At 50.4% G+C, this 25,076-nt stretch overlaps 1 protein-coding gene across 2 annotated transcripts in view; it reads left to right on the top strand.

The window, feature by feature from the left end:
* The window catches only part of LOC130386672 (DDB1- and CUL4-associated factor 6-like), a 30,009-nt gene that overhangs the window by 791 nt on the left and 4,142 nt on the right, over nucleotides 1-25,076 (top strand). Inside the window, exons 2-16 of one of the 2 annotated variants that reach the window (XM_056595690.1) lie at nucleotides 409-470; nucleotides 729-821; nucleotides 1,557-1,742; nucleotides 2,228-2,341; nucleotides 4,622-4,757; nucleotides 5,394-5,605; nucleotides 8,131-8,218; nucleotides 9,589-9,693; nucleotides 10,086-10,212; nucleotides 21,057-21,179; nucleotides 21,681-21,746; nucleotides 22,367-22,505; nucleotides 23,235-23,424; nucleotides 24,099-24,187; nucleotides 24,669-24,777. In XM_056595690.1, coding sequence (XP_056451665.1) covers nucleotides 409-470; nucleotides 729-821; nucleotides 1,557-1,742; nucleotides 2,228-2,341; nucleotides 4,622-4,757; nucleotides 5,394-5,605; nucleotides 8,131-8,218; nucleotides 9,589-9,693; nucleotides 10,086-10,212; nucleotides 21,057-21,179; nucleotides 21,681-21,746; nucleotides 22,367-22,505; nucleotides 23,235-23,424; nucleotides 24,099-24,187; nucleotides 24,669-24,777 — 1,839 coding nt within the window. The remainder of the gene's footprint in view (nucleotides 1-408; nucleotides 471-728; nucleotides 822-1,556; nucleotides 1,743-2,227; nucleotides 2,342-4,621; nucleotides 4,758-5,393; nucleotides 5,606-8,130; nucleotides 8,219-9,588; nucleotides 9,694-10,085; nucleotides 10,213-21,056; nucleotides 21,180-21,680; nucleotides 21,747-22,366; nucleotides 22,506-23,234; nucleotides 23,425-24,098; nucleotides 24,188-24,668; nucleotides 24,778-25,076) is intronic. The other variant, XM_056595691.1, reaches the window with a different exon arrangement.

Genomic DNA, 25,076 nt, shown 5'->3' with positions numbered 1-25,076 from the left:
CAATACTATTAGTGAACCTTACCTTACTTATGAGTTCATATTAATTAATGTACCCTTATTGTGAAGTATTATCAACACATTTTTATAGTTTCTGGCTGTGTCATAACTTAAAGCATTGCAAACTCAGTAATAATCACTTTTTTTGTAAATTATTACTAGACCATAAACTGTTACTTAACGCTAGTTGGTTACAAAACGTTAGTTAAAGCTTATGTCATGATTAATGTTGATTAATGGTAGAACTTACAATCTGGGTTCATCAATTAACCAATTCATTTAGTCGTTTCAAGCTGTTTATAACTTTCATAACTTTACAAATATCCCTCCTGTGTGTATGTGGACCAGGTTTAAGTCTTAACTTCTTTAAGTTTGTATTTAGTCCATCTCTGGTCTTTGTCTGTTTTTCAGGGAGTAAAGATTTCATCCAACGTCTCGGACTGGAAACGACCCTTGAGGTCCACGAAGGTTCGGTAAGTCTGCGTTTTAAAAGTTATAGCACTTCAATAACCATGAAATTAATATATGAACCAATAGTCAATAGTCATAATATAATGTAGATATAGCATGGTGTAGCGTCTTATCCCAGCTATTTCTGTTGTATACGGGGAATGGGTTAACTGATTGTTAGTGCTGGACAGTTGGTTCTGTGAACATCCTTACTGTACCGACAACAACATATTGTTGTTTCTCTTTCTTTGTACAAAAACATATTTACTTTGCCGTAACAGGTCAACTCGCTGTGCTGGAATGAAACGGGAGAATTCCTCCTGTCCGGGTCCGAGGATGGGAATCTGGTGGTCACGAACCCATACAGCAGAGAGGTAAGTCGAGCAGAACCTATATTTGGACTGCATTTATACCACACTTTTCAAACCAGTGACCACTCAAAGCACTTTTACAATATGGCCTGGCATTCACCCATTCATACACACATTTATACACGCATTCAGGAGATTAAGGAGGATATCACGGGGAGAGAGATCTCTATCATATCATGATATGTTTTAAAATTAATCGAGGATCCAAAACACACAAGGTCAGGTTTTAGTTATGCTCTTTTTTCTGTTCCATTTAAATAATTCTTCTTTCTTTTCTTCTATCTCTCCTCCTTCTCTCTCTCTCTCTCTCTCCCCTTTCCTTTTCTCTGTCTGTCTGTCTGTCTGTCTGTCTGTCTGTCTGTCTGTCTGTCTGTCTGTCTGTCTGTCTGTCTGTCTGTCTGTCTGTCTGTCTGTCTGTCTGTCTGTCTGTCTGTCTGTCTGTCTGTCTGTCTGTCTGTCTGTCGCTCTCTTCGCTCTCTTCGCTCTCTTGCTGTCTCTCCTCCTTCTCTTTCTCCCCTCTCTCTCTCCCTCTCCCCTTTTCACTCACTCACTCACTCACTCACTCACTCGCTCACTCACTCACTCACTCACTCACTCACTCACTCACTCACTCACTCACTCACTCACTCACTCACTCACTCACTCACTCACTCACTCACTCACTCGCTCACTCTCCCTTCTCCCCTCTCTCTCTCTCTCTCCCTCTCCCTCCCTATCTCTCTCCCTCCCTCCCTCCAGGTGAAGACAGTGGTGAAGTCCCGCCACCTTTCCAGTATCCAGAGCGCTCAGTTCATGCCGCAGACTGGCGGCCATGTTGTGGTGTCGTCCGCCGCCGACGGTCAGATCTTCTTCACCAACATCACCAAAGGGCCCAGCGCCGCCACGCAGACCCAGTACCACTGCCACGTCGGGTCCGCCTACAAGGTAATGCAATGCACTTCCTGTTGGCGACCTCTTGTGAGCTGAGAGCCCCGCAGAACAGGGGGGAGAGGGTGGTGGGTTTTATTGTTATCCCGGCCAAGCGCAACGTTCTTCCTGTTAGTTCAATTCCGGTGTTCTGAGGGAGAAGGTGGTGGGATTTCACATTATCCCAGCCGAACCCAACGCAGTTTGACGAAGCGATGTCTGTTACGTGTAACGGAACAACGTGTGTTTTTCTGTATTGCTGGTCCCGCCCTGTCTCTGGCCGATAATATTAAATGTTTTCTTAAATGTTTTTTTAATTACATTTTATTCAATTAAATGTATTTTTCACGGTAACACTTACATCCCTAATGTATATACGTTATGTCTTCCTTTCGATCTTTCTATTGTGAACACTCTCCTTCTCCACCAATGGGGAGGGAGCGGTGTTTCTCGTCGCAGAGCCTGATTGTCCGTGACTCCCCCCCCCCCCCCCCCGCCCGCAGATCCTGACGGTTCCCAGCGACCCGCACTCCTTCCTGTCCTGTGGCGAGGACGGAACCATCCGCTGGTTCGACGTCCGCAACAGCACCTCCTGCAGTCTGAACAACTGCAAACAGGTGAGGGCCGCAGCATCCACCGTCGCCATGGTGACTCAGAGTTCATCGGAAAAGTTTATAGGATTTATCGTTTTATTTTTTGTCGAGGTTGTTTATGAAGTTCAAATGGCACATTCTTTGCTGATTTGTATTGCGGGCCGATATAAAAGTTTAAAAGTACTGGTCTAGGCCCAATCCGGATTCTTCTTCTCTACAAAAATCAACCTGGAGTCCCTAGAACATGGAACATATTGATATCATTGTCCCATTTTGTTGAACAAAATAGGGCACTGCTGCAGGATGATAATGCGATGGTCATCATAATTTATTTAATTATTATTAAAATAGAAAACAGTTACATTTGTGGTTTTCGATCCTGTCGCATCTTTCGCCCGCCATCTTGCCTAGGATTTATCATGATTTTCCATTTTCTTTCAAGGTATTGTGGGAGCAAGTCACAACTGAGGCGTTCTCAGTTTCTTTGAGTGTGCCTATTGAAAATCTAAATTTTGAGGGGATGTTAGCCCGCGCAACAGCGAGGGGTACCCCTTACCCTCACTTAAAATTGCTTTCGGTACCCGGCTCCACTGCGCGTGAACGCGCAACAGCGAGGGGTAGGGCTGAGATTCTGCTTGGAGCAAAGAATCCGGATTCACCCTTAGGCTGAATCCGAATTCATTGCTCATTGCTCAACCCTACCCCTCATTGCTCAACCCTAACCCTAACCCTAACCCTAACTTATAAACCGACCCCCTACCCCTACCCTTCTTCCCCTACCAAATGGGACAACCCTACCCTGTCACGTCATCGGTAGTCCCTACCCTGTGACCTCATCATTAGTCATCATTAGTCAACTCAAAATGCTTGACCCCCAACCTCCCCGTGACCACCTAGCAGATAACCAGACACCTGGTAATGCTACAAGGGACAGACTGGCTGCCATTGTCTCGGGCAATGAGCAAGCCCCATTGTAAAGATGTTTAACCTGAAATGGTATTTATATTATGTATTTTGTAATTGGCATGTTTAAATAAAGGATTTTTTTTAATACTACAACCTGTCCCTTGTAATATACCATTTATTTTGAATGTCACTTAGCTACATGTTAAAGGTGGTACTAGATAAGAATTGGTTAAGAACAAGAACACTTTAAAGAAGAAACACTTTATTTAAATATAGAAATAAATATAAAAACCTAAGATTCCATTGTCCCTCTACCATATATATATTTGAAAGTAGGCAATGTCTCTTTTATAGAAGGCTTATTATAATTAATAGAAAATGAATGCGTTAACGTTAAATGAATGTTAACTGTATCTATCAGATTGATTCATATCTCATCAAATCGCACCGGATCGTTAGAACATTGAATCGAATCGCATCAAATCGTTCCATATTAAAATGTATCGTCCCTGAATCGTATCGTAGCACATGTATCTAGATACATTTCGGATCGTCCTATAAAGGAGAGATGCACACCCCTAATAAATATCATACAAACAAGAACCAGTGATATAATGGAACTAATATTGCACAATACAAAAAGGCATCAACCATCACATTTTATCAATAACTTGATCGGTTTTAAACCATCAGTGGATGGTTAATCTTTCTATCTTCCTGGAGGTTTTAGGGCTACCAATGCAGAAGAGGTGCTTGAGGTGATGGAGGGGTGGGCTCTGGGATGGCAGCGGCCTCAATGATCTCCTGAAAGAAAACATAACAAATAACAAATAACAAATAAGAAGGAATTATAACTGGGTTATATGGCCACATGTTATGTACATTATATAATGATAGATAGATTGATAGATATTTCTACCAAAATAAATGAAATAATATACTGGTTTCTAAAAAGAAAAGACATGACATTGATCAACCATTCTCCAGGCTAATAAGCATTTTGAAAACGAATTATTGCTATTTGGCAGGGGATTAAAGCTTATCTTCAATCTGGAGTCCCTAGACCATGGAACATATGGATATCATACGACATGAGCCCGGCAGCTCCCCGACTGCGGGCCGCCAGACCCCGGTCCACGGCCGGGCTGAAGAGCCCGCGGCGGGCTTTGAAGCCCCAAAGTTTGATTTGCAAACGCAAACAGAAGCCAGGTCAATATACTATTTGAAATAGGCTCAAACTCTTCAATTTGTGGATTATATCGAGTATGTGGGCAACGACGATGTCGTTGTAGTTGTTATCGATGTCGTTAACTATGTTGTTGGGTTGTAGTCTGACCACGATGTGGTCCTTGATGTAGTCGTTAACGATGTTGTGAACGCCGTCCCTCCCCTCCCCAGGACGTGCTGATCGACTGCCGGCGGGCGGTGACCTCCATGGCCGTCTCACCCTCGGAGCCCTTCTTCCTGGCGGCCGGCTGCTCCGACGGCTCCGTCCGGATCTACGACCGCCGCATGCTGGGCACCCCCGCCACCGGTACAGTAGTCCAGGGCCGGGGCCGGGGGTCTACACCACACAGACCCAGGGAGCCGAGACCCGACCTTACCCATTCATACACACATTTACCCATTCAAACACACGCATTCACGAATTCATACACACATTCACGCACACAAAAACGCCCATTCACCCATTCATACATACATTCTCCATTCACACACCGACCCCTCAGGGCGACAGCCAGCTGGTCAGGAGTAGTCAGGGTGAGTCTTCTCGCTCAGGGACACCTCGACATTCAGCCAGGAGGAGCCGGGGATCGAACTAGCAACCTTCAGGTTACCAGCCAACCCGCTCTACTGCCTGAGCTGAGCCGACCACAACGCACAAGAACAGACCCAAACCAAAACGTCCCGCCTCCCAGTCTGCTTCTAACCTCTTTCTTTCTTTCTTTCTTTCTTTCTTTCTTTCTTTCTTTCTTTCTTTCTTTCTTTCTTTCTTTCTTTCTTTCTTTCTTTCTTTCTTTCCGTCCGTCCGTCCGTCCGTCCCTCCGTCTCTCTCCCTCTTCTCTCTCTTTCTCTCTCCCTCCCTTCCTCTTTCTCCCTCCCTCCCTCCCTCCCTTCCTCTTCCTCTTCCTCTCTCTCTCTCCCCCCTGCTCCCTCCTGCCCCCTCTAGGCTGTCACTCGGGCAGCGGGGCGTCGGGGATGACAGCCCGCTTCTTGCCCGCCCACCTGACGGAGCTGACCAATCGGGTTACCTCGCTGTGCTACAGTTCCGACGGCTGCCAGCTGTTGGCCAGCTACGCCTCCGACTACCTGTACCTGTTTGACCCCCGGGACGACTCGGGGCGCCTGCTGAAGGGGCTAACCCAGGGCCCGAAGTGCCAGGTGAGTGGGGGACGGGGGGACTGGAACACAGCAGGGGGGGGGGGGGGTTGACGCCGCAGGGGGGCGGGGACACAGCAGGGGGGAGGCTGGAACCCCCGGGGGGAGGGGGGGGGGGGGGGGGGGGGTTGGAGGCACAATCGTCTGCTGATGGTGTTTTATCGGCTTTGGTGTCACGATGAGTCGGTATCTAAGGCGATACATCACGATGATTCGGTGTCTAAGGCGATACATCACGATAAGTCGGTATCTACATCACGACGATAAGTGCTTATCTTAGGTGATCTTCACGATAAGTCGGTATGTAATACCGATACTCGATACAATACCATAATATTAATTTTAATTATTCCTATTAATTGAGGAGAAGATGGGCTCTTAAAATAGTGTTTTAGATAAATAAAACACTATTTTATTTATATAGTGTTTGATCAAAACACGAGGTTTGAAACGTCGGGGAGAGAGGAAAAATACTTTCTATTCTGTACTTTACGTCAACATATTCTAAAACGTTATGGCGCTCAGTTAGACTATTTTTAATTCTTAAGCATAATGTTTATTATCGAATCAAAGTCCTACTACTACTAAGTTCGAGCAGAAGTCAAGGGGGTGGGGGGCTGAAAACCAGAAAGGGGCAGAGCTAAATCCTTGTTTGGTTCCAGAGATAATCTAGTGAAGAGAAAGCACCCTAGCAAAAAAGTTTTCAGAAGGGCGTGTTATTACGTATGTCTCTAGAGCGGCCAGTCCACACGCTGTTGATTTGAAACCTTTGAAACCTACGGACACTTGTTGACAGTTCATTTCTGCTGGTCGGACCGCACGAAAGTTGGCCTTCCCCTCTCTTATCAGCTTGTGTGTGTGTGTGTGTGTGTGTGTGTGTGTGTGTGTGTGTGTGTGTGTGTGTGTGTGTGTGTGTGTGTGTGTGTGTGTGTGTGTGTGTGTGTGTGTGTGTGTGTGTGCGCACATGGTCAGGGTTAGGGCTGCGCACGGCCAGACAGAGGCCCACATACCGTTCCCTAAAGGGGATCCTCCTCTGAGTGGAAACAGCCAGGAATAGCTTCAGATAGCATGTCACAACGCTACACTGCCTAGCCAACGTGTGCACATGCACCCGCGCGCGCAGACAGACACACACACACACACACACACACACACACACACACACACACACACACACACACACACACACACACACACACACACACACACACACACACACACACACACACACACACACACACACACACACACACACACGTACATGGACAGACACACAAACACACACAAATGTACAGGACGAACACACACACACACTACGCCATCGGGCTACGGCACACTGCCATAGTACACGTTGTAGCTCGAAAACTATTCTTCCCGTGTGTGTTTATGTGTCAATGTACGTGTGTCTGTGTGTGTACGGTTTGTCTGTCACGGATTATCACACCTGCTCGACAAATCACAACGCAGTAATTTTCGTTAGTTATTTTCCATCCCATAGTAGTAGTAACTTTCCTCGACAGCTGGGGTCGTGTTGTCATGACGCTAGCCAGGCTTAGCATCGCTACCGATAATAGCGCTCGTTTCCTCAGCTGCCCCAGTGCAACTCCTGCTACGGGCTAGCTCCTAGCAGGCTAGCACCCTCCGGGCTAGCTCGCAGACGGCTAGCTCCTAGGATAGCTCCCAGAAGGCTAGCTCCCAGCAGGCGAGCTCCTAGCTTGCTAGCTCCCTGCAGGCTAGCAGGTCTTTCTGCTGCGTTTCCCTCTCAATGTTGTTTCAAGCGATAACCGCTGAGTCACATGAACAGGTCAGCACTCGGTTTACTGGCTGCTGGTTTGATCTCGAGATTGGGAGTGTGTGTGTGTGTGTGTCTGTGAGTGGGTGTGTCTGTGTCTGGGCGTGTGTGTCTGTGTGTGTGTGTGCGTGTGTGTGTGTGTGTCTGTCTGTCTATTAGAGTGTGTGTCTGTGAGTGTGTCCGTCTGTGAGAGTGTGTGGGTCTGTCTGTCTGAGTGTGTTTCTGTGAGTGTGTTTCTTTCTGTATGAGAGTGTTCGTCTGTCTGTAAGAGTGTGCGTGTCTTTCTGGCCGAAAATGTGTGTGTGTGTGTCTGTCTGTCTATGAGAGTGTGTGTCTGTGAGTGTGTCTGTCTGTGAGAGTGTGTGGGTCTGTCTGTCTGAGTGTGTTTCTGTGAGTGTGTTTCTTTCTGTATGAGAGTATTCGTCTGTCTGTGTGTGTCTTTCTGTCCGAAAATGTGTGTGTGTCTCTCTGTCTGAGAGTGTTTGTTTCTATCTGTGAGAGTGATTGTCTCCGTCTATCTGTGTGTATGTGTTTGTGTCTGTCTGTCTTTCTGTTTGAGAGAGGGTGTGTGTGTAAATAAGTCTTGAATGAATCTTCTCAGGAGGGAGGGAGGAAGTACCCCCATCCCTCCCCCCACCCTCCCTTCTTAACACACACATCATTCTGAGAGGGTTTATTTACAGTCCTGTCCGTGTGATGCTGACTCCTCCTCCACCCCCCTCTCTCCCGCCTCCAGCCCCGACAGACGTCCGCCAAGCGGCTTCGCCTGCGGGGGGACTGGTCCGACACCGGACCCCTCGCCCGGCCCGAGAGCGAGAGAGACGGTAAGGGAAGACCGCCGTGACACGGGGAGCACACGCACGCACGCACGCACGCACGCACGCACGCACGCACGCACGCACGCACGCACGCACGCACGCACGCACGCACGCACGCACGCACGCACGCACGCACGCACGCACGCACGCACGCACGCACGCACGCACGCACGCACGCACGCACGCACGCACGCACGCACGCACGCACGCACGCACGCACGCACGCACGCACGCACGCACGCACGCACGCACGCACGCACGCACGCACGCACGCACGCACGCACGCACGCACGCACGCACGCACGCACGCACGCACGCACGCACGCACGCACGCACGCACGCACGCACGCACGCACGCACGCACGCACGCACGCACGCACGCACGCACGCACGCACGCACGCACGCACGCACGCACGCACGCACGCACGCACGCACGCACGCACGCACGCACGCACGCACGCACGCACGCACGCACGCACGCACGCACGCACGCACGCACGCACGCACGCACGCACGCACGCACGCACGCACGCACGCACGCACGCACGCACGCACGCACGCACGCACGCACGCACGCACGCACGCACGCACGCACGCACGTACAGACACACACGCACGCACGCACGCACGCACGCACGCACGCACGCACGTACAGACACACACGTACAGACACACACGTACAGACACACACGTACAGACACACACGTACAGACACACACGTACAGACACACACACAGGGTTAATTAAGTACACACACAGGGTTAATTAAGTACACACACACAGACAGGGTTAATTAAGTACACGGTTAATAAGTATACATACGCGGTTAATTAAGTACACACACACTGTTAATTAAGTACACAAACGCAGGGTTAATTAAGTACACACAGGGTTAATTAGGTAAACGCACACACTCACACAGACAGGGTTAATTAAGTACACACACAGACAGGGTCAATTAAGTACACACGGTTAATTCAGAACACACACACGGTTAATGAAGTGCACCCATACACACACGGTTAATTAAGAACACACACAGCGTTAATTTAGTGCAGACACACACACACACACACACACACGGTTAATAAGTACACACGGTTAATTAACACACAGGGTTAATTTAGTACAATCACAGGGTTGATTAAGTAAACACACAGAGGGTGAATTAAGTACACACAACACACAGGGTGAGCTAAGTGTACACACTCACTCGCTCACTCACTCACACTCAATTAACCCTGTGTGTGTGTGTGTGTGTGTGTGTGTGTGTGTGTGTGTGTGTGTGTGTGTGTGTGTGTGTGTGTGTGTGTGTGTGTGTGTGTGTGTGTGTGTGTGTGTGTGTGTGTGTGTGTGTGTGTGTGTGTGTCTCCAGGTGACAGCCGTTCTGAGGTGACTCTGCTCCAGAGGATCTCGGATATGATGTCACGCTGGTTTGAGGAGGCCAGCGAAGGCCAAGTAGGCAGACCCCAGGCCGCAGGTATTCACTACTGCACTCACTACTGCACTCACTACTATCCTCACTATTATACTCACTACATCCTGCTGGTACTCACTACTGCACTCACTATTATACTCACTATTATACTCACTACTCTACTCACTTCTGTTCTCACTTACATACAGCCTGCAGTTACCCACTACTGTACTCACTACTGTAATCACTATTATACTCACTACTATACAGCCTGTAGGTACTCACTATTATACTCACTACTATAGGCTACTCACTACTGTACTGACTATTATACACTAGTCTCACTACTCACCACTATACAGTAGTGAGTAGTATAGTCTACTCACCACTGTACAGTAGTGAGTAGACTCACCACGATACAGAACTGATCCTGCCTGTTCTCCTTCCCCTCCCAGCCCTGACCCCTGTGACCCCCAGAGACCAGACCCCCCAGGGGGATGGAGTCTCCCTGGAGGTGGAGCCGCTGGTCAGCCGCCACCTGGGAACCCAGGGGACCTCAGCCAGCAGCATCCATCTGGGCTGGTACTGTTACACCCTACACTACACTATACTATACTACGCACTCTATACTACAGTACACGATTCTATAGTACACTATACTACACTACGCTATACTACAGTACACAGGGGACCTCAGCCAGCACCATCCACCTGGGCTGGTACACCCTACACTACACTATACTATACTACACACTCTATACTACACTACACTATACTACAGTACACAATACTATAGTACACTATACTACACTACGCTATACTACAGTACACCGGGGACCTCAGCCAGCACCATCCATCTGGGCTGGTACTGCCACACCCTACACTACACTATACTATACTTATTGTAAAATGTATGTGTGTGTTTGCTTGGATCACTTTATCCAGGACGGTAACTCCGGTCAGAGAGTAGACGCATACACAGGGAACAGTTCAGGATGTTTATATCTCTTGCAGACGAATGATATCAATGATGGCTTCAATAAGCAACCGAATGAATGACGGAATGGATGAACAGATGTATGAATAAATGAATGATGTAGGAATGGTTTTTCTGTAAGACAGAATAAGAAATAGACAAATAGTTATTACTAGATTTACCTACTAAAACACCGGGCTCTAGTACTAACAACATCTCATAAATGCTATCTAAACATAACTGGCATAAATAGCTGCCACATGCACACGTTAACACAATAATGCAATAGTGCAATATAACGGCCGACATGGTGCGGCTGCGTGACGCACACGTGCTACACGAGATGCAGGCTAATACACTAGCTACCCAGTTCGTGAGTAAATCAATTAACACAGTAACAGAACCACACAAATCACGGCTACTATAAGGAACCGAGTTACGGAATGTATATAACATTTATATAACGTAGATACACGTAGTTCAATATTACTCACTCTTCACGAACGCATTCTCTGTCATGGCGTGTTAAGCGGTCGCGCGCAACGAGCTCTGGCGCAGCCCCGTACAACTCGTAACTCTAGGACCCTACGGCGCTACCTGGGCTGCCCAAAGTGCCTGAATAGAAATAACGCTATATATTATACGATACGATATTACAAACTATAGGGAATTTACAACAGCCGCCCCCTGAATAGCATGGCTATTATGTAAACAAAATAAATTCCCTAAGGTGCTACAGGAGTCCCTGGATCAGCGTTGTCGTCCGGAACAGCTGGCAGCCGGACAAGGCGTGCTACTGGTCGCAGGTAAGTCTTGTCCCCCACTTGGACCTCAGCAGACCGGATGCATCCATCGGCACTGGCATTCAGCCTGACCACCTTCCCAACGGGCCAATGAGCACGCGGCAGCTGAGGATCGACGATCATCACGACAGTGTCCTGGAGAAGATCATCGGTAGGTTGGTGCCACTTCTGGCGGACCTGAAGAGACGGTAAGTAGCTTCTGATGAATTGTGTCCAGAAGTGATCCACCATCATTTGACAATGACGCCACCGTCTCCTGGTGAGTGGGTCCGGAGCGTAGGACACTTGTGGCAAGGAGGCGTCCCGCCGCCCCATCAGCAACATGTTTGGTGTCACAGGATCCGGATCCCCAACGTCTGACGACACGTATCCTAAGGGCTTGGAATTGAGGATGCCTTCTACCTCAATTAAGACTGTGAGCAGGACTTCTTCTTGGAGGGACTGAGCACCAATCACCACCTGCAGGGCTTTCTTGACGGATTGTATCTCACGCTCCCAGGCGCCACCAAAGTGGGGAGCCGCTGGTGGGTTGAACTTGAATTTGATCCGTTGCTTGGCAAGTCTCTCTTGTAGCTGTGGTTCCATTGCAGCGAACGCCTCCTTCAGCTCTCTCTCTGCACCTCGGAAGTTTGTTCCCTGATCAGAGAGAACCTCGAAAGGGGTGCCTCTACGTGCGATGAATCGCCTCAATGCTAGGAGGAAGGCGTCGGCGTCGATACTATTTAGCAGATCTAAGTGGACACATCGAGTGGTGAGACATTTGAATATGACACCCCATCGTTTCTCCCTGCGCCGCCCGACCTTGATGACGTATGGTCCAAAGCAGTCCACTCCCGTCGAGAAGAACGGAGGCTTGAAGATCCGCAGGCGGGCAGGGGGTAGGTCCGCCATGATTGGAACCACTGGCTGCCCTCTCCATTTTCTGCATTCCGTACAAGTCCTCTGATGGTGCTTGATAGCCTGTCTCCCACGGAGGACCCAGTACTTGCGCCTGATCTCGGCGAAGACCCTATCGGGTCCTGGGTGGAGTAGTCGTGCATCCACGTCCTTGATAAGGAGTCTTGTTACCGCATGGCAGGGATCGAGAACTATGGGGTGGATGTCGGTAGAACAGGAAGTGTCCATACGACGAAAGCGTCCACCGACTCGGATAAGACCCATTGTTGGATCCATCTCCGGTGTAAGCGTACTGAGCTTACTGCTGGGCAGTACTGGTTTACCGGCCCTGAGACACTTAATCTCTCCTGGGAAGCAGTCTGCTTGGCTAGCCTTCAGCAGGAGGGCTTCGGCGTCAAGAAGGTCCGGTTGAGGTAGTGATGGGTCAGCCGCCGCCCCATCAAATAACTGCTGGGTGGCGTTGACCAGGTCTGTCCAGCTGTCGAACTGTGTGACGTCTGGTGTTTGAGGTGCCAGACTCATCTGTGTGAGGCCGCAGAAGATACTGTGCTTGAGCTCAGCAGCATCTTCTGGCTCTGTGGAGGTGGGAAGCGATGGCCAATTTTTAGGTGGACCACGGAGGAACGATGGCCCTTGAATCCACCGATTTGGCGCCGCCAGCTCAACCAAAGTCTTGCCGCGGGTGAGATCGTCGGCTGGATTGTTGGCCGTGTCCACATACCGCCAGGTGTGCAAGGACGTCAGGTCATGAATCTCTGAGACTCTGGTTCCAACGAAGACCTTGAACATGCAGGACTCGGATGTCAACCAGGTTAAGACGGTGGTGGAGTCAGTCCAAAGGAAGGTCTGGGTGATGCTTAAGGTGAGCTCTCGATGAACGAGGGAGGACAGCTGGGCTCCTGTCAATGCTGCACAGAGCTCTAGACGTGGCATTGACTGCTGGCGCTTCGGAGCCACCCTAGACCTTGCCATAACGAATGAAACATGGACAGTGTCGTCACTCTTCGTTGTGAGGTAAACTACCGAACCGTATGCCTGTTCAGAGGCATCACAAAAGACATGCATTGTATACTTTGTGGCATCATTGGCGATGTCCTGTGGTGCGTAGGTTCGCGGTAGGGAGATATTTACCAGCTCCGGAAGTTCCCTCTCCCAGCTGGACCAGGCCTCAAGGATGTCAGGAGGAAGGTTTGGGTCGTCCCAGCTCCTCTTCTTCGCCCACAGTTTCTGGACGAGAACCTTGGCCCGCGTTGTGTAGGGAATGATGAATCCAAGAGGATCATATTGTCTGGCCAGCACCTTGTACACGTGGCGCATGGTGGGAATCTCGCTCTCCATCGGCTTGGGCTTGTAGCCAAGTTGATCGGTCGGACAATGCCACCGTAGGCCCAGAGCCGGCTCCTGAGGGTCGGTGCTCTTCTCAGCTAACCATAGCTCTGTGCTCTCTGATCTGGCAGTGGAAGGCAGATGGGAGACGACAGATGGGAAGTTACTTGCCCACTGCCGGATCTCGAATCCTCCCGAGGCCAGACACTGCCGCATCTTGTCCACGAGGAGCTTGGCAGACTCGGGTGTTGAAAGGCTCTGGAGACAGTTGTCCACGTAGAAAGACTGCTCTATGGACTGCAGGATGTCTTCGTTTCCCTCTGCGTGGTCTTTGACGTGCTTCTGCAGCGCAAACGTTGCACAGCATGGGCTGCTTGTTGTACCGAACGGCAAGACTTGCCATTGGTAGATGTTAGGTTGCTCTTCTCGTCGCAGGTTCCTCCAGGCGAACCTCAGCAATGGCCGGTCCTCTGGCAGGAGCCGAACCTGATGGAACATTGCCCGGATATCTCCACTGATGGCGACAGCATACTGCCGGAATCGCAGGAGGACCCCGATGAGCGATGGTCCAAGGGTTGGACCTGGGAGGAGTTGCTCATTAAGGGAGAGGCCGCAGTAGGTGAAGGAGCAGTCAAAGACTAGGCGATCCTTGCCGTTGTGATGGACGAGGTGATGGGGAATAAACCATGACTCACTGGACTTATCCGTCTCTTCTTTGCTGAGCTTGGTAACGCACCCCCCATCGATGAGCTTTTGGATCTCTGCTTCGTAGACTTTAGCCTTAGCTGGGTCTTTTTCCAGTCGGCGTTCTGTGCTGCGGAGCATTGGCATGACTGCTTCAGCAGCGGCTTTCAGCAGTGGCGCGTCCTTAGCCCGGAGCAGAGGTGTGGCGTACCGGAATGTGTCAATGACCTTCACCCTCTCAGTGCGTGCTTCCAGGATGCTCACGGCCTCTTGGTCCAGACGGGACCGTACTGCTAGCTTCTCGCTTCGAAACGGGAGGACGTCGAGCTGCCAGAGACGTTCAACATGTTGGTAGTAGTCGTCTGGCGCTGGCTTGAGAGATGTGAAGTAGCATGAAGCAGCATGAGACCCGAGACCATCTGGACCCTGGAGCACCCAGCCGAGCGCTGTGTGTACAGCTGCGGGTCCACCTCTGGGGCCGAACCTGACGGGCTCTTTGGCTGTGATCAGGTGGGTGCAATCTGCACCGATTAGCAGTAGCGGACGCACCTTACTGAAGTTATGCAGCTGGAGGCCCCTCAAGTGGCGATAGCGCTTCTGAAGTGCAGTTACGGGGTAAGATTGCTCTGACAGGGCTAGCCGTCCCGCTGTGAAGGCACCCTTAACCAGGTGCTGTTCTGAAGGCCGTGCCAGGGAGGCCACATGGAAGTTTACCGACGCACCAGTGAGGCGAGCCACATCTTGGCGGACCGTCCGCAGAGCGAGAGATTCGGCTTCGCCTTTGAGTTCCAGGTGACGAACGGCAGCTGGCAGTATTATTGTGCGTTCGGCCCCATCGTCAAGGATCGCGTAGGTGTGCAGCGACTTACTCCCATGGCTAAGGATGATTGGCACCACCTTGAGGTACACCTTTCCTCCTTGCTTGGAGTTGGCTAGTGAGGCGCGATCCTCTGGCGTGATGAGGTAGACACCGGGACCTGGCTTGGTGATGGTATGGAGAACTCTGAGGTGAACCTCCTGACATTCACTGCACGCTTTCTTCAGGGTGCAGGCATCTTGCTTATGGTTGGTACGACCACACTTACGACAACGCTTGCCGTCTGCTATCCACTTCTCGATCTCTTCCGGTGAGTGCCGGACGATGTCTGGACACTGTGATAGGTAGTGATCGGCACTCTTGCAGAAGAGACATATCCTCTCGAACTTCTGCTGCTTGGCCTCCGACCTAAACGTGTCTGAAAGCTGACGGCTGTCAGGTTTAGGCTTGTCGGAGCCATGATAAACTGAGAGGTTGCGAGGCCTGGGCACAGGAACTTGCCTATCTCTGTTGGGGGCCTGTGGCCCTTCAGTCCGATGGCGCTGTGCCATTCTTGCGGACAGTCTTTGAGCTTCAGCCTTCACCCTGAGCCAGTCTGAGAGGTCTCGAAGGTTGTATGGGTTTAGGCTGTTTGTATTGAGGCGACCTTGAACCTGTAGATGCTCCACGAAGCCGTCCCTCGAGTGCTTAGGGAGCTTACTCAGGAGCCGATCGACATGGCCGGTCGACATCACTTCCATTCCGTTGGGCCCTTCCAGCGATGTAAGCATTCCCACTAGCAGGTCGACGCTAAGGGCGAAGCTCTGGAAGGCTTTGGAATCTCCTGCTTTGAGGTCAGGAGAGTTCAGGATCGTGGCAATCTCACTTTGTGCGAGTTGATGTGGCTGTCCGTATTGCCGCTGTAAGGCCTGCATGGCGGCGGTGTAGGGCTGCGCATAATGCCTGCAGGACTGTGCAATCAACCTGGCTTCATCCAGAACCAGGTGCTCCATAAGTACACGGTACTTGTAATGCTCAGAGAGTTCAGTGTGGGGACTGAGTAGGTGGTCCAGCGCCATTTTAAGGTCAGTGAAGTCTCTTTCATTGTCGTTGACCAACTTAGGCAGTTTTGGTACTGGGACTGGCTGCCTGGGAGGCTGGAGAGCGGATGGCATCTGTGTTGGTGTATACTGGGGCTGAAGGGCATACTGGACCGGTGCTGGAGGCACCAGCTGATAGGCTGGCTGAGTTGTTGGAGCAGGCTGGGGGTGGTACACCGGTTGTGGATGATGGCTCAGCTGGTACTGTGGTAGAGGCACCAGCTGATAGGCTGGCTGAGTTGTTGGAGCAGGCTGGGGGTGGTACACCGGTTGTGGATGATGGCTCAGCTGGTACGGTGGAAGAGGCGCCAGCTGATAGGCTGGCTGAGTTGGGATGACTGGCGGAGGCTGATACGCTGTCTGCTGGGGGACAGCAGGTGTGTATGGTAAGGGCGCCACTGCCCATGTGGGTGGTTGACAGGTAAACTGCTGAGGCATGCCTCCTGGGTGCTGGCCCACTGGCTGGAGAGCAGCTGCAGCTGGTAGCTGGTGTGCGGGGTACTGCGCTGTTGCAGTCTGGGGTTGATATGTAGGCTGTGCAGGCGTAGATGGAGCATATTGATACGCTGTCCGGGGTTGATATGTAGGCTGTGCAGGCGTAGATGGAGCATATTGATACGCTGTCTGGGGTTGATATGTAGGCTGTGCAGGCGTAGCTGGAGCATATTGATACGCTGTCTGGGGTTGATATGTAGGCTGTGCAGGCGTAGCTTGAACATATTGATATGCAGTCTGTGGTTGATATGTAGGCTGTGCAGGCGTAGATGGAGCATATTGATATGCTGTCTGGGCAAGTGTCATTGGCGTAGGCTGATATAGGGCCTGTACGGCCGTTGGCATATTGGCGCACATGATCTGCACAGGCGATGACACAGGCTGGTTTGGATGGAAGGCAGGCTGGTACCCCGCTGCTGTTGACAGTTGTTGGCCCACTGCTTGCATCGCCTGGGAGTTAGACTGTGTCATGACCATACTCGTCGCAGTGGGAACTGGCGGCCTAGGAACTGCTCCGAATAGCGGTGCAGAAGTTATTGTTGATGGCAGGGACTGAGTCAACGTGTAGCTCTGCTGCCTTTGGCCTAGTGTACAACCTGTTTGAGACCGCAATACTGCGGTTGTTGTGCACAGCGACGATGTTAGCGACAGCTTATCTTGAGGCTGGGTAGATGGTCCCGGCTGGGGGGATAACGACTGCTGCTGAATAACACGGCTGTCTGGTTGGGGGTCCAACCAAGGTGATTGGTTCGACGGGACACCTAGACCAGTATATGGCGTGTGCTGTTGCGTAGGAGGACCTGGTCCGCTTGCATCGAAGCTGTATTCTGTTAAGTGCCGACTGTAGCGGCTCTGTTCGGAGGTGGGTGGCGATTGGAGCCCCACAGACACGTGCTGGTGGCTGGGCAGACTGCTAGCATCCGATGCTAAGTCCCATTGACTCGCCTTATCGTCGACTGCTCCTGGCGAAAAGGGACAGGGAGGGGGCCCGAGCGCGGTGTATAGCTGGTCACCTGTAGCGGCAGACTCGGTCTGCAGGCTGAGTGACCGCAGCTGCTGTGCGCTGGCGCTCTCAATGTCGTCTTTGAAGGAGGCAGTATAAGGCATGAGGGACTGTGGTAAGCTGACCTGATAGCCCTGCATGTGTGCTGGAAGTTGTCGCGGCCTTCCTCGTCCTTGTGTTCCGCTTTCGGCTGCTGCTGTTCTCTGTGCGTCCATGGCTCCGTCGTGGGTGAAGTATTCCGGTTCGAAGGACCAATATTGTAAAATGTATGTGTGTGTTTGCTTGGATCACTTTATCCAGGACGGTAACTCCGGTCAGAGAGTAGACGCATACACAGGGAACAGTTCAGGATGTTTATATCTCTTGCAGACGAATGATATCAATGATGGCTTCAATAAGCAACCGAATGAATGACGGAATGGATGAACAGATGTATGAATAAATGAATGATGTAGGAATGGTTTTTCTGTAAGACAGAATAAGAAATAGACAAATAGTTATTACTAGATTTACCTACTAAAACACCGGGCTCTAGTACTAACAACATCTCATAAATGCTATCTAAACATAACTGGCATAAATAGCTGCCACATGCACACGTTAACACAATAATGCAATAGTGCAATATAACGGCCGACATGGTGCGGCTGCGTGACGCACACGTGCTACACGAGATGCAGGCTAATACACTAGCTACCCAGTTCGTGAGTAAATCAATTAACACAGTAACAGAACCACACAAATCACGGCTACTATAAGGAACCGAGTTACGGAATGTATATAACATTTATATAACGTAGATACACGTAGTTCAATATTACTCACTCTTCACGAACGCATTCTCTGTCATGGCGTGTTAAGCGGTCGCGCGCAACGAGCTCTGGCGCAGCCCCGTACAACTCGTAACTCTAGGACCCTACGGCGCTACCTGGGCTGCCCAAAGTGCCTGAATAGAAATAACGCTATATATTATACGATACGATATTACAAACTATAGGGAATTTACAACAATACTACACAATCTATACTACAGTACACGATACTATAGTACACTATACTACACTACGCTATATTACAGTACACAGGGGACCTCAGTAAGCAGCATCCAGCTGGGCTGGTACCTCCAACACCCTACTACACCACACTACTACACTATGCTACACTACACTATACTACACTATACTACACTATACTACACTGCAGTACACTATACTACGGTGCACTATACTACACTATACTACACTAAAGTACACTATACTACACTACACTACAGTACATTATACTACAGTACACTACACTACAGTACACTATAATACAGTGCACTATACTATACTACGCTATACTACAGTACAGTACACTACACTATACTACGCTACAGCACACTACACTACAGTACACTATATTACACTACAGTAAACTATAATACAGTACACTATACTACACTATACTACAGTACACTATACTACACTACAGTACACTATATTAGACTACAGTACACTATAATACAGTACACTACACTATACTACGCTATACTACAGTACAGTACACTACACTATACTACGCTACAGCACACTACACTACAGTACACTATATTACACTACAGTAAACTATAATACAGTACACTATACTACACTATACTACAGTACACTACAATACACTATACTACACTACAGTACACTATACTACACTAAAGGTATGGCCACACTGAACGCACTACACGCGTAGGATTACGTGCGTAACGCGCCTGACCTGCCGCTTGATCTTTGTAGATGTGATGTGATCTTGATCTTTGTATGTCACAAAAATGGTTCAACGCACCTAACGCGCCTAACGCGCCTACGCAGCTAGATGAGCCCGCCAAAAACGTATTTTCCCCCGCTACTTTTCTTTTGCTCCACAAACATGGCTGAGATCACCACCATCGCTGCGCTGTATTTGTTGTGGGAGTTCGAGGAGAGTAGGAAACCCAAACTCCGTCGTGTTTGGGTGCATGACATCCTCCGTAGGCGCTCACAGCCGGGTGAGTTTCACCACCTCCTACAGGAACTCCGCCTGGATGACGGCCAGTTCCAGCGGTATTTTCAGTTGACTGGGGCCATGTTCGATGTCCTGCTAGCCCGGGTTGGTTCCAGGATCTCCCGTCAGGACACCAACTACAGGCGCTCCATATCAGCTGTGGAGCGCTGCGGAGCGCCTGTCCTCCGTCTCTCTGCCAGTGACGACGGGTCAAGCTCAACGCTGATTGGCTATCGCAGCTAAGCGTCACGCGTAGGAGCGTTAAAATTTCAATTTTTTTACTCCGCGCCTAGGTGCGTTGGCCGCGTAGGTGCGTTGGGCACATTATTTAGGTGCGTAAAAACGTGTCTAACGCGCCTAACGCGCTGCTATTGCGCGTGTAACGCATCTACGCGCCTAAACCAATGGTTCCCTACGCAAAAATGCTGATATTCTACCCCTGCCACTGTGCGTTCACACCAAATGCGACATTTGTCGCCCGTTCGCGTTGTCGCCGAAGTTTTGTCACGCCACAAATCATAATCTGTCGCTGTGCAATTTTTGTCGCATTTGTCGCGCCACAACAAGATAACCACCATTGCATGTCTTTACCTTTTGTGGAAGAGGGAGAGATGTCGGAGGACCCGACGCAGTCTATTCATAATATTGTAATGACCACGGAAGAGGCAGTGAATGAAGTATTGATTAGACAGAGATTTATAGATAGGCCTACCTAATAAACCGTTGGAACACACAAGACCGGAAACCAACGCCGGTAAACAAACGCCGGGAGTCGCAAACCGCAACGATCACTTTCTCCTCCATGCTGCAGTTCACCCCGGACTGCACTGCACTGAGTTTGACGGTTGAACGCTGATTGGCTGTTACGTTAGACATGTCACTCAGTGGCCACGCTGTTGAACGCTGATTGGCGGTCATCACGCGAAATTCGCGTCAAAGTTGAAATATTTAAACTCGAGCGAATTTGTCGCGGCACAAATCCTTGTGAACGCGCTCGCCTGTGCACAGCGAAAGTGTGGCGCGACAAATCAAAACTTGTCGGCGGTTTACTCTCGCGAAAAATTGGCCTGATACGGGTCTCTACATTCACTTTGTATGAGATCTTGTCGCCCCATCGCATTTGGTGTGAATGCGCGTAACGCGTTCAGTGTGGCCGTACCTTAAGGACCTAAACTCTCAAAACTGTTTTTGGAATAAGAAATAACCACAACAGGGTGTTCTCTTATTTGAAAAAACAATATCCAATGTTCCTCCAGGACACTTTGAGCATGTCGTTTTCTTTTGTTAATGTTGGATTGTTTTATTCTGATGTGGTTCTTTCCTCCCCAAGGACCGGTCCCGGGCAGTCCCAGAACCCCCCCCAGGGTGTCGGAGAGGGCCGGGTAGGGTCCAGGGGGGTGGAGGAGGAGGAGGAGACAGCCCAGGGACAGCCCCGCCCCGGTTGGGGGAGCGGGTATGTACTGTCTGGCTTTGGACCAGGTCTCTTAGCAACCGCATCCAATAATACATTTACATTTACATTCAGGGTGTTTAGGAGACGCCTTTACCCAGAGACCATTTGTCGGAGGAAAGAGAAACAACAATATATCGCTGTCGGTACAGCACTAACAATCACTAGGTTAACGCATTCCCCGTATACAACACAGATAGATAGGATAAGGTGCTACACAAGTAAGTACTATGACTAAGTATGACATACAATAAGTGAATAGATTAAGAGCCAGGACGTACAACATACGATAAGTGCATCAGAGGGGTGTGGGGGGGAAGGGGGGAGGCTATGCATAGTCCAGGTGAACTCTGAACAAGTGACTCTTGAGACCATATCCACGTTTGTGATTATCGATTTAGGTGATAGAGTGTGTTGAAAACGTTTTGGAAACGAGCAACCGAGAATTGACTAAGCATTGTGCTGGCTGGCTGAGCTGTGACTGAATGTGTGATGTTGGGTCAGGGATGTTGTGTCTCTGTTCCACAGGTTCAACCTGCGGGGGTCGGCCGTCGGGGAGCGAGTGCTACGGTAACTAGCTCCCCCCCTAGCCACTGCATGCTCCTGGGTTGGTCTGACTAGCTAAGAAGCTAACTAGCACCCCCCCCGCCAAGCCGCTGAATGCTACACTGGGCTCATATACACACCCCAACACACATAAACAGAGCCACGCACACACACCAACCGCACACAACTCCACCCTAACTGATACACATCAATACGCACACACTCATAAACACATACCAAAAATCCACACACCCTAATGTACACATCCAGGTGCACGCACACTAATGTACACATCTTCACACACCACCCTAAGATATCCACCCACACAACTGACATCCTAACAAAAACACACAAACACACCACCCTAAAGCATACTCGTATACACATCCACGCACCCTAACCACACACACACACACACACACACACACACACACACACACACACACACACACACACACACACACACACACACACACACACACACACACACACACCACCCTAGCTCACACACTCACAAACACACACTCCACCCTAGCTCACACATTCACAAACCCTAACATACATAAACGCATCCATGTACACAGACACCTATAATACATCTCCACACACACTCCCCCTTAACCCCTCCCCTCTCCCTCCCCCAGGCGGTCGGCCGCCGCCCACATCCAGGAGATCTTCCGACGGCGGAGGGAACGCCGGGAGCTGGAGGAGAGCGAGACGCGGCGCCTGGGCCGGCCAGCCGCCCACACCGTCTTCAGGGGCCACCGCAACTCACGCACCCTGGTGAGAGGGGGCCCCCGGGGGCCCATACAGGGGTCTCCGGTGATCTGTGGTCCTACACTGCTCACCGCTCGCTCACTTTCGCTGGTGGACGTGAGAGAGTCTCTTTGTGTGTGTGTGTGTGTGTGTGTGTGTGTGTGTGTGTGTGTGTGTGTGTGTGTGTGTGTGTGTGTGTGTGTGTGTGTGTGTGTGTGTGTGTGTGTGTGTGTGTGTGTGTGTGAGACTGTATGTGTGTGAGAGACGTTGTCTTTGAGAGAGTGCGAGTCAGAGGCAGAGAGAGATCTCTTCATTGTTTGATCGGTGACTCTCACTCTCTCTCTTAGTGTGAGAGAGTGAGATTTTTGATCACACTTCTGCCTGACAATTTAAGATTCGGTCACGTTTAGCCCTTCTAATTTGGAATGCCCATGATGGTTTGGATGCGTTGCGAGAGCGGGAGGTTTAGGGTGTAACGCTTCGGTCTGGTCACCAGGGGGAGGGCTTGGACCAAACTCCTTCATATGGACCAGTTTGATTTCTATTTTGTTTTGAAGTCTTTTTGTGCTAAAGTGAAGTAATATATCCACGATTCAAATCGATCAAGTAAAGGATTCTTACTTATTAACCAGCTTATTGATTGAAGTATATATATAGACTTACAATTTGTGTGTGTCTACGTTTCTGTGTGTGTGTGTATGTTCCTGTCCGTTTTGTAATATATGTGTGTTCTTCCCCCCCCCCCCCCCACCCCAGACCAAGGAGGCGTGCTTCTGGGGCGATCGCTTCGTACTGAGTGGCTCGGACTGCGGCCACGTGTTCGTCTGGGACCGCAAGGGGGAGGGGCCTCTCGGGGGGGAGGGGCCTTACGGGGCGGAGCTGGTGATGCTGCTGGAGGCCGACCAGCACGTGGTCAACTGCCTGCAGCCGCACCCCTATGAACCAAGTGAGTCAGCCTGTACCCCCCACACACACCCGGACCCCTAGACCCCTCACCAATCCGCACAGACGGACGGACACACACTCACAGAGACGAACTCTACCCTAACACACACACAGTGTTAATACACACACACACACACACACACACACACACACACACACACACACACACACACACACACACACACACACACACACACACACACACACACACACACACACACACACACACCATCCTAACACACCCACCACCCTAACAAACGCACACACTCGCAACCCTAACACACACACACACACAACTCCCACCCTAACACACAAACAGACAAACTCCACCCCAACACACACACAGGGTTAATTAAGTGCGCACGCACACACACACACACACTCTCTCTCTCTCTCTCTCTCTCTCTCTCTCTCTCTCTCTCTCTCTCTCTCTCTCTCTCTCTCTCTCTCTCTCTCTCTCTCTCTCTCTCTCTCTCTCTCTCTCTCTCTCTCTCTCTCTCTCTCTCTCTCTCTCTCTCTCTCTCTCTCGGTTAATTGAGTACACACACACAGAATTTGACAGAATTCACATTGCTGTCATTTGTGACCATACCCGTCAGATGACCATTCATTTACACCCTGTGTGTGCTTGTGTGTGTGTGTGTGTGTGTGTGTGTATGCGTCCCGCCCCCTCAGTGCTCGCCACCTCGGGGATAGACAACAACATAAAGCTGTGGTCGCCCACGGAGCGACGCCCCGCCTTCGACCGCCAGCTGGCCCAGGAGGTGAGCCCCTCCCTGGGCACGCTCCCGGCTCCCTGGGCTGGCTCCCGTGCCCAGTACTTAATTGTTTAGCATCTGCAGTAGCTGCTATCACTGCTGTATACAGGGCATGGGTTAGCCCAGCAATTGTTAGTACGGTACTTGCACTTGGTTCTATGAACATCTTTACTGTACCGACAGCGATATATTGTTTGTTTTACTTCTTATGACGAATTTACTTATTGTAGGTCACTTTGGATAAAAGCGTCTGCTAAATGTTCTTAACGTTTGTTTAATCTCAATGCTAACATTTGTGTGTGTTTTTCCCCCTCTGTTTGTGTTAACGTGTGTGTATCTCCGTCTGTGTGTGTGTGTGAGTGTGTCTCCCTCTGTGTGTGTTAATGTGTGTCCCTCTGTATGTGCGAATGTTTGTGTGTGTGTGTGTATATAAATGTTTGTGTGTGTGTGTGTGTGTGTGTGTGTGTGTGTGTGTGTTTGTGTCTAGCTGCTGTGCCGTAACGAGGTGATGCTGGAGGAGACCAGGAACACCATCACTGTCCCCGCCTCCTTCATGCTGCGCATGTTGGCCTCGCTCAACCGCGCCTTCAGACCAGGTGACCCCCCCACAAGCACCCCCCCACCACCGACCCCCCGCTGTGTCAGGGTAGAGGAGTGTGTGTGACGCCAGACACTCCTCACCCGGGGTCACGCCTCGCCCACGGTCTCCTCCAGACGAGGCGGGCCTCAGACCACTCATTGCATCATAATCATATCGCCAGTTCAGAGTGTCGAGGTGTCCCTGAGCGAGACGCCTCACGCTGACTGCTCCTGACCAGCTGGCTGTCGCCCTGAGGGGTCGACGCCGCCGTCGGTGTGTGAAACCGTCTGACATGCTGAACGTTTCATAACCTTC

Source organism: Gadus chalcogrammus, chromosome 7 (genome assembly GCF_026213295.1).
Source record: "Gadus chalcogrammus isolate NIFS_2021 chromosome 7, NIFS_Gcha_1.0, whole genome shotgun sequence".
Classification (NCBI taxonomy): domain Eukaryota; kingdom Metazoa; phylum Chordata; class Actinopteri; order Gadiformes; family Gadidae; genus Gadus; species Gadus chalcogrammus.
This window is presented reverse-complemented; position numbering and strand designations above follow the sequence as displayed.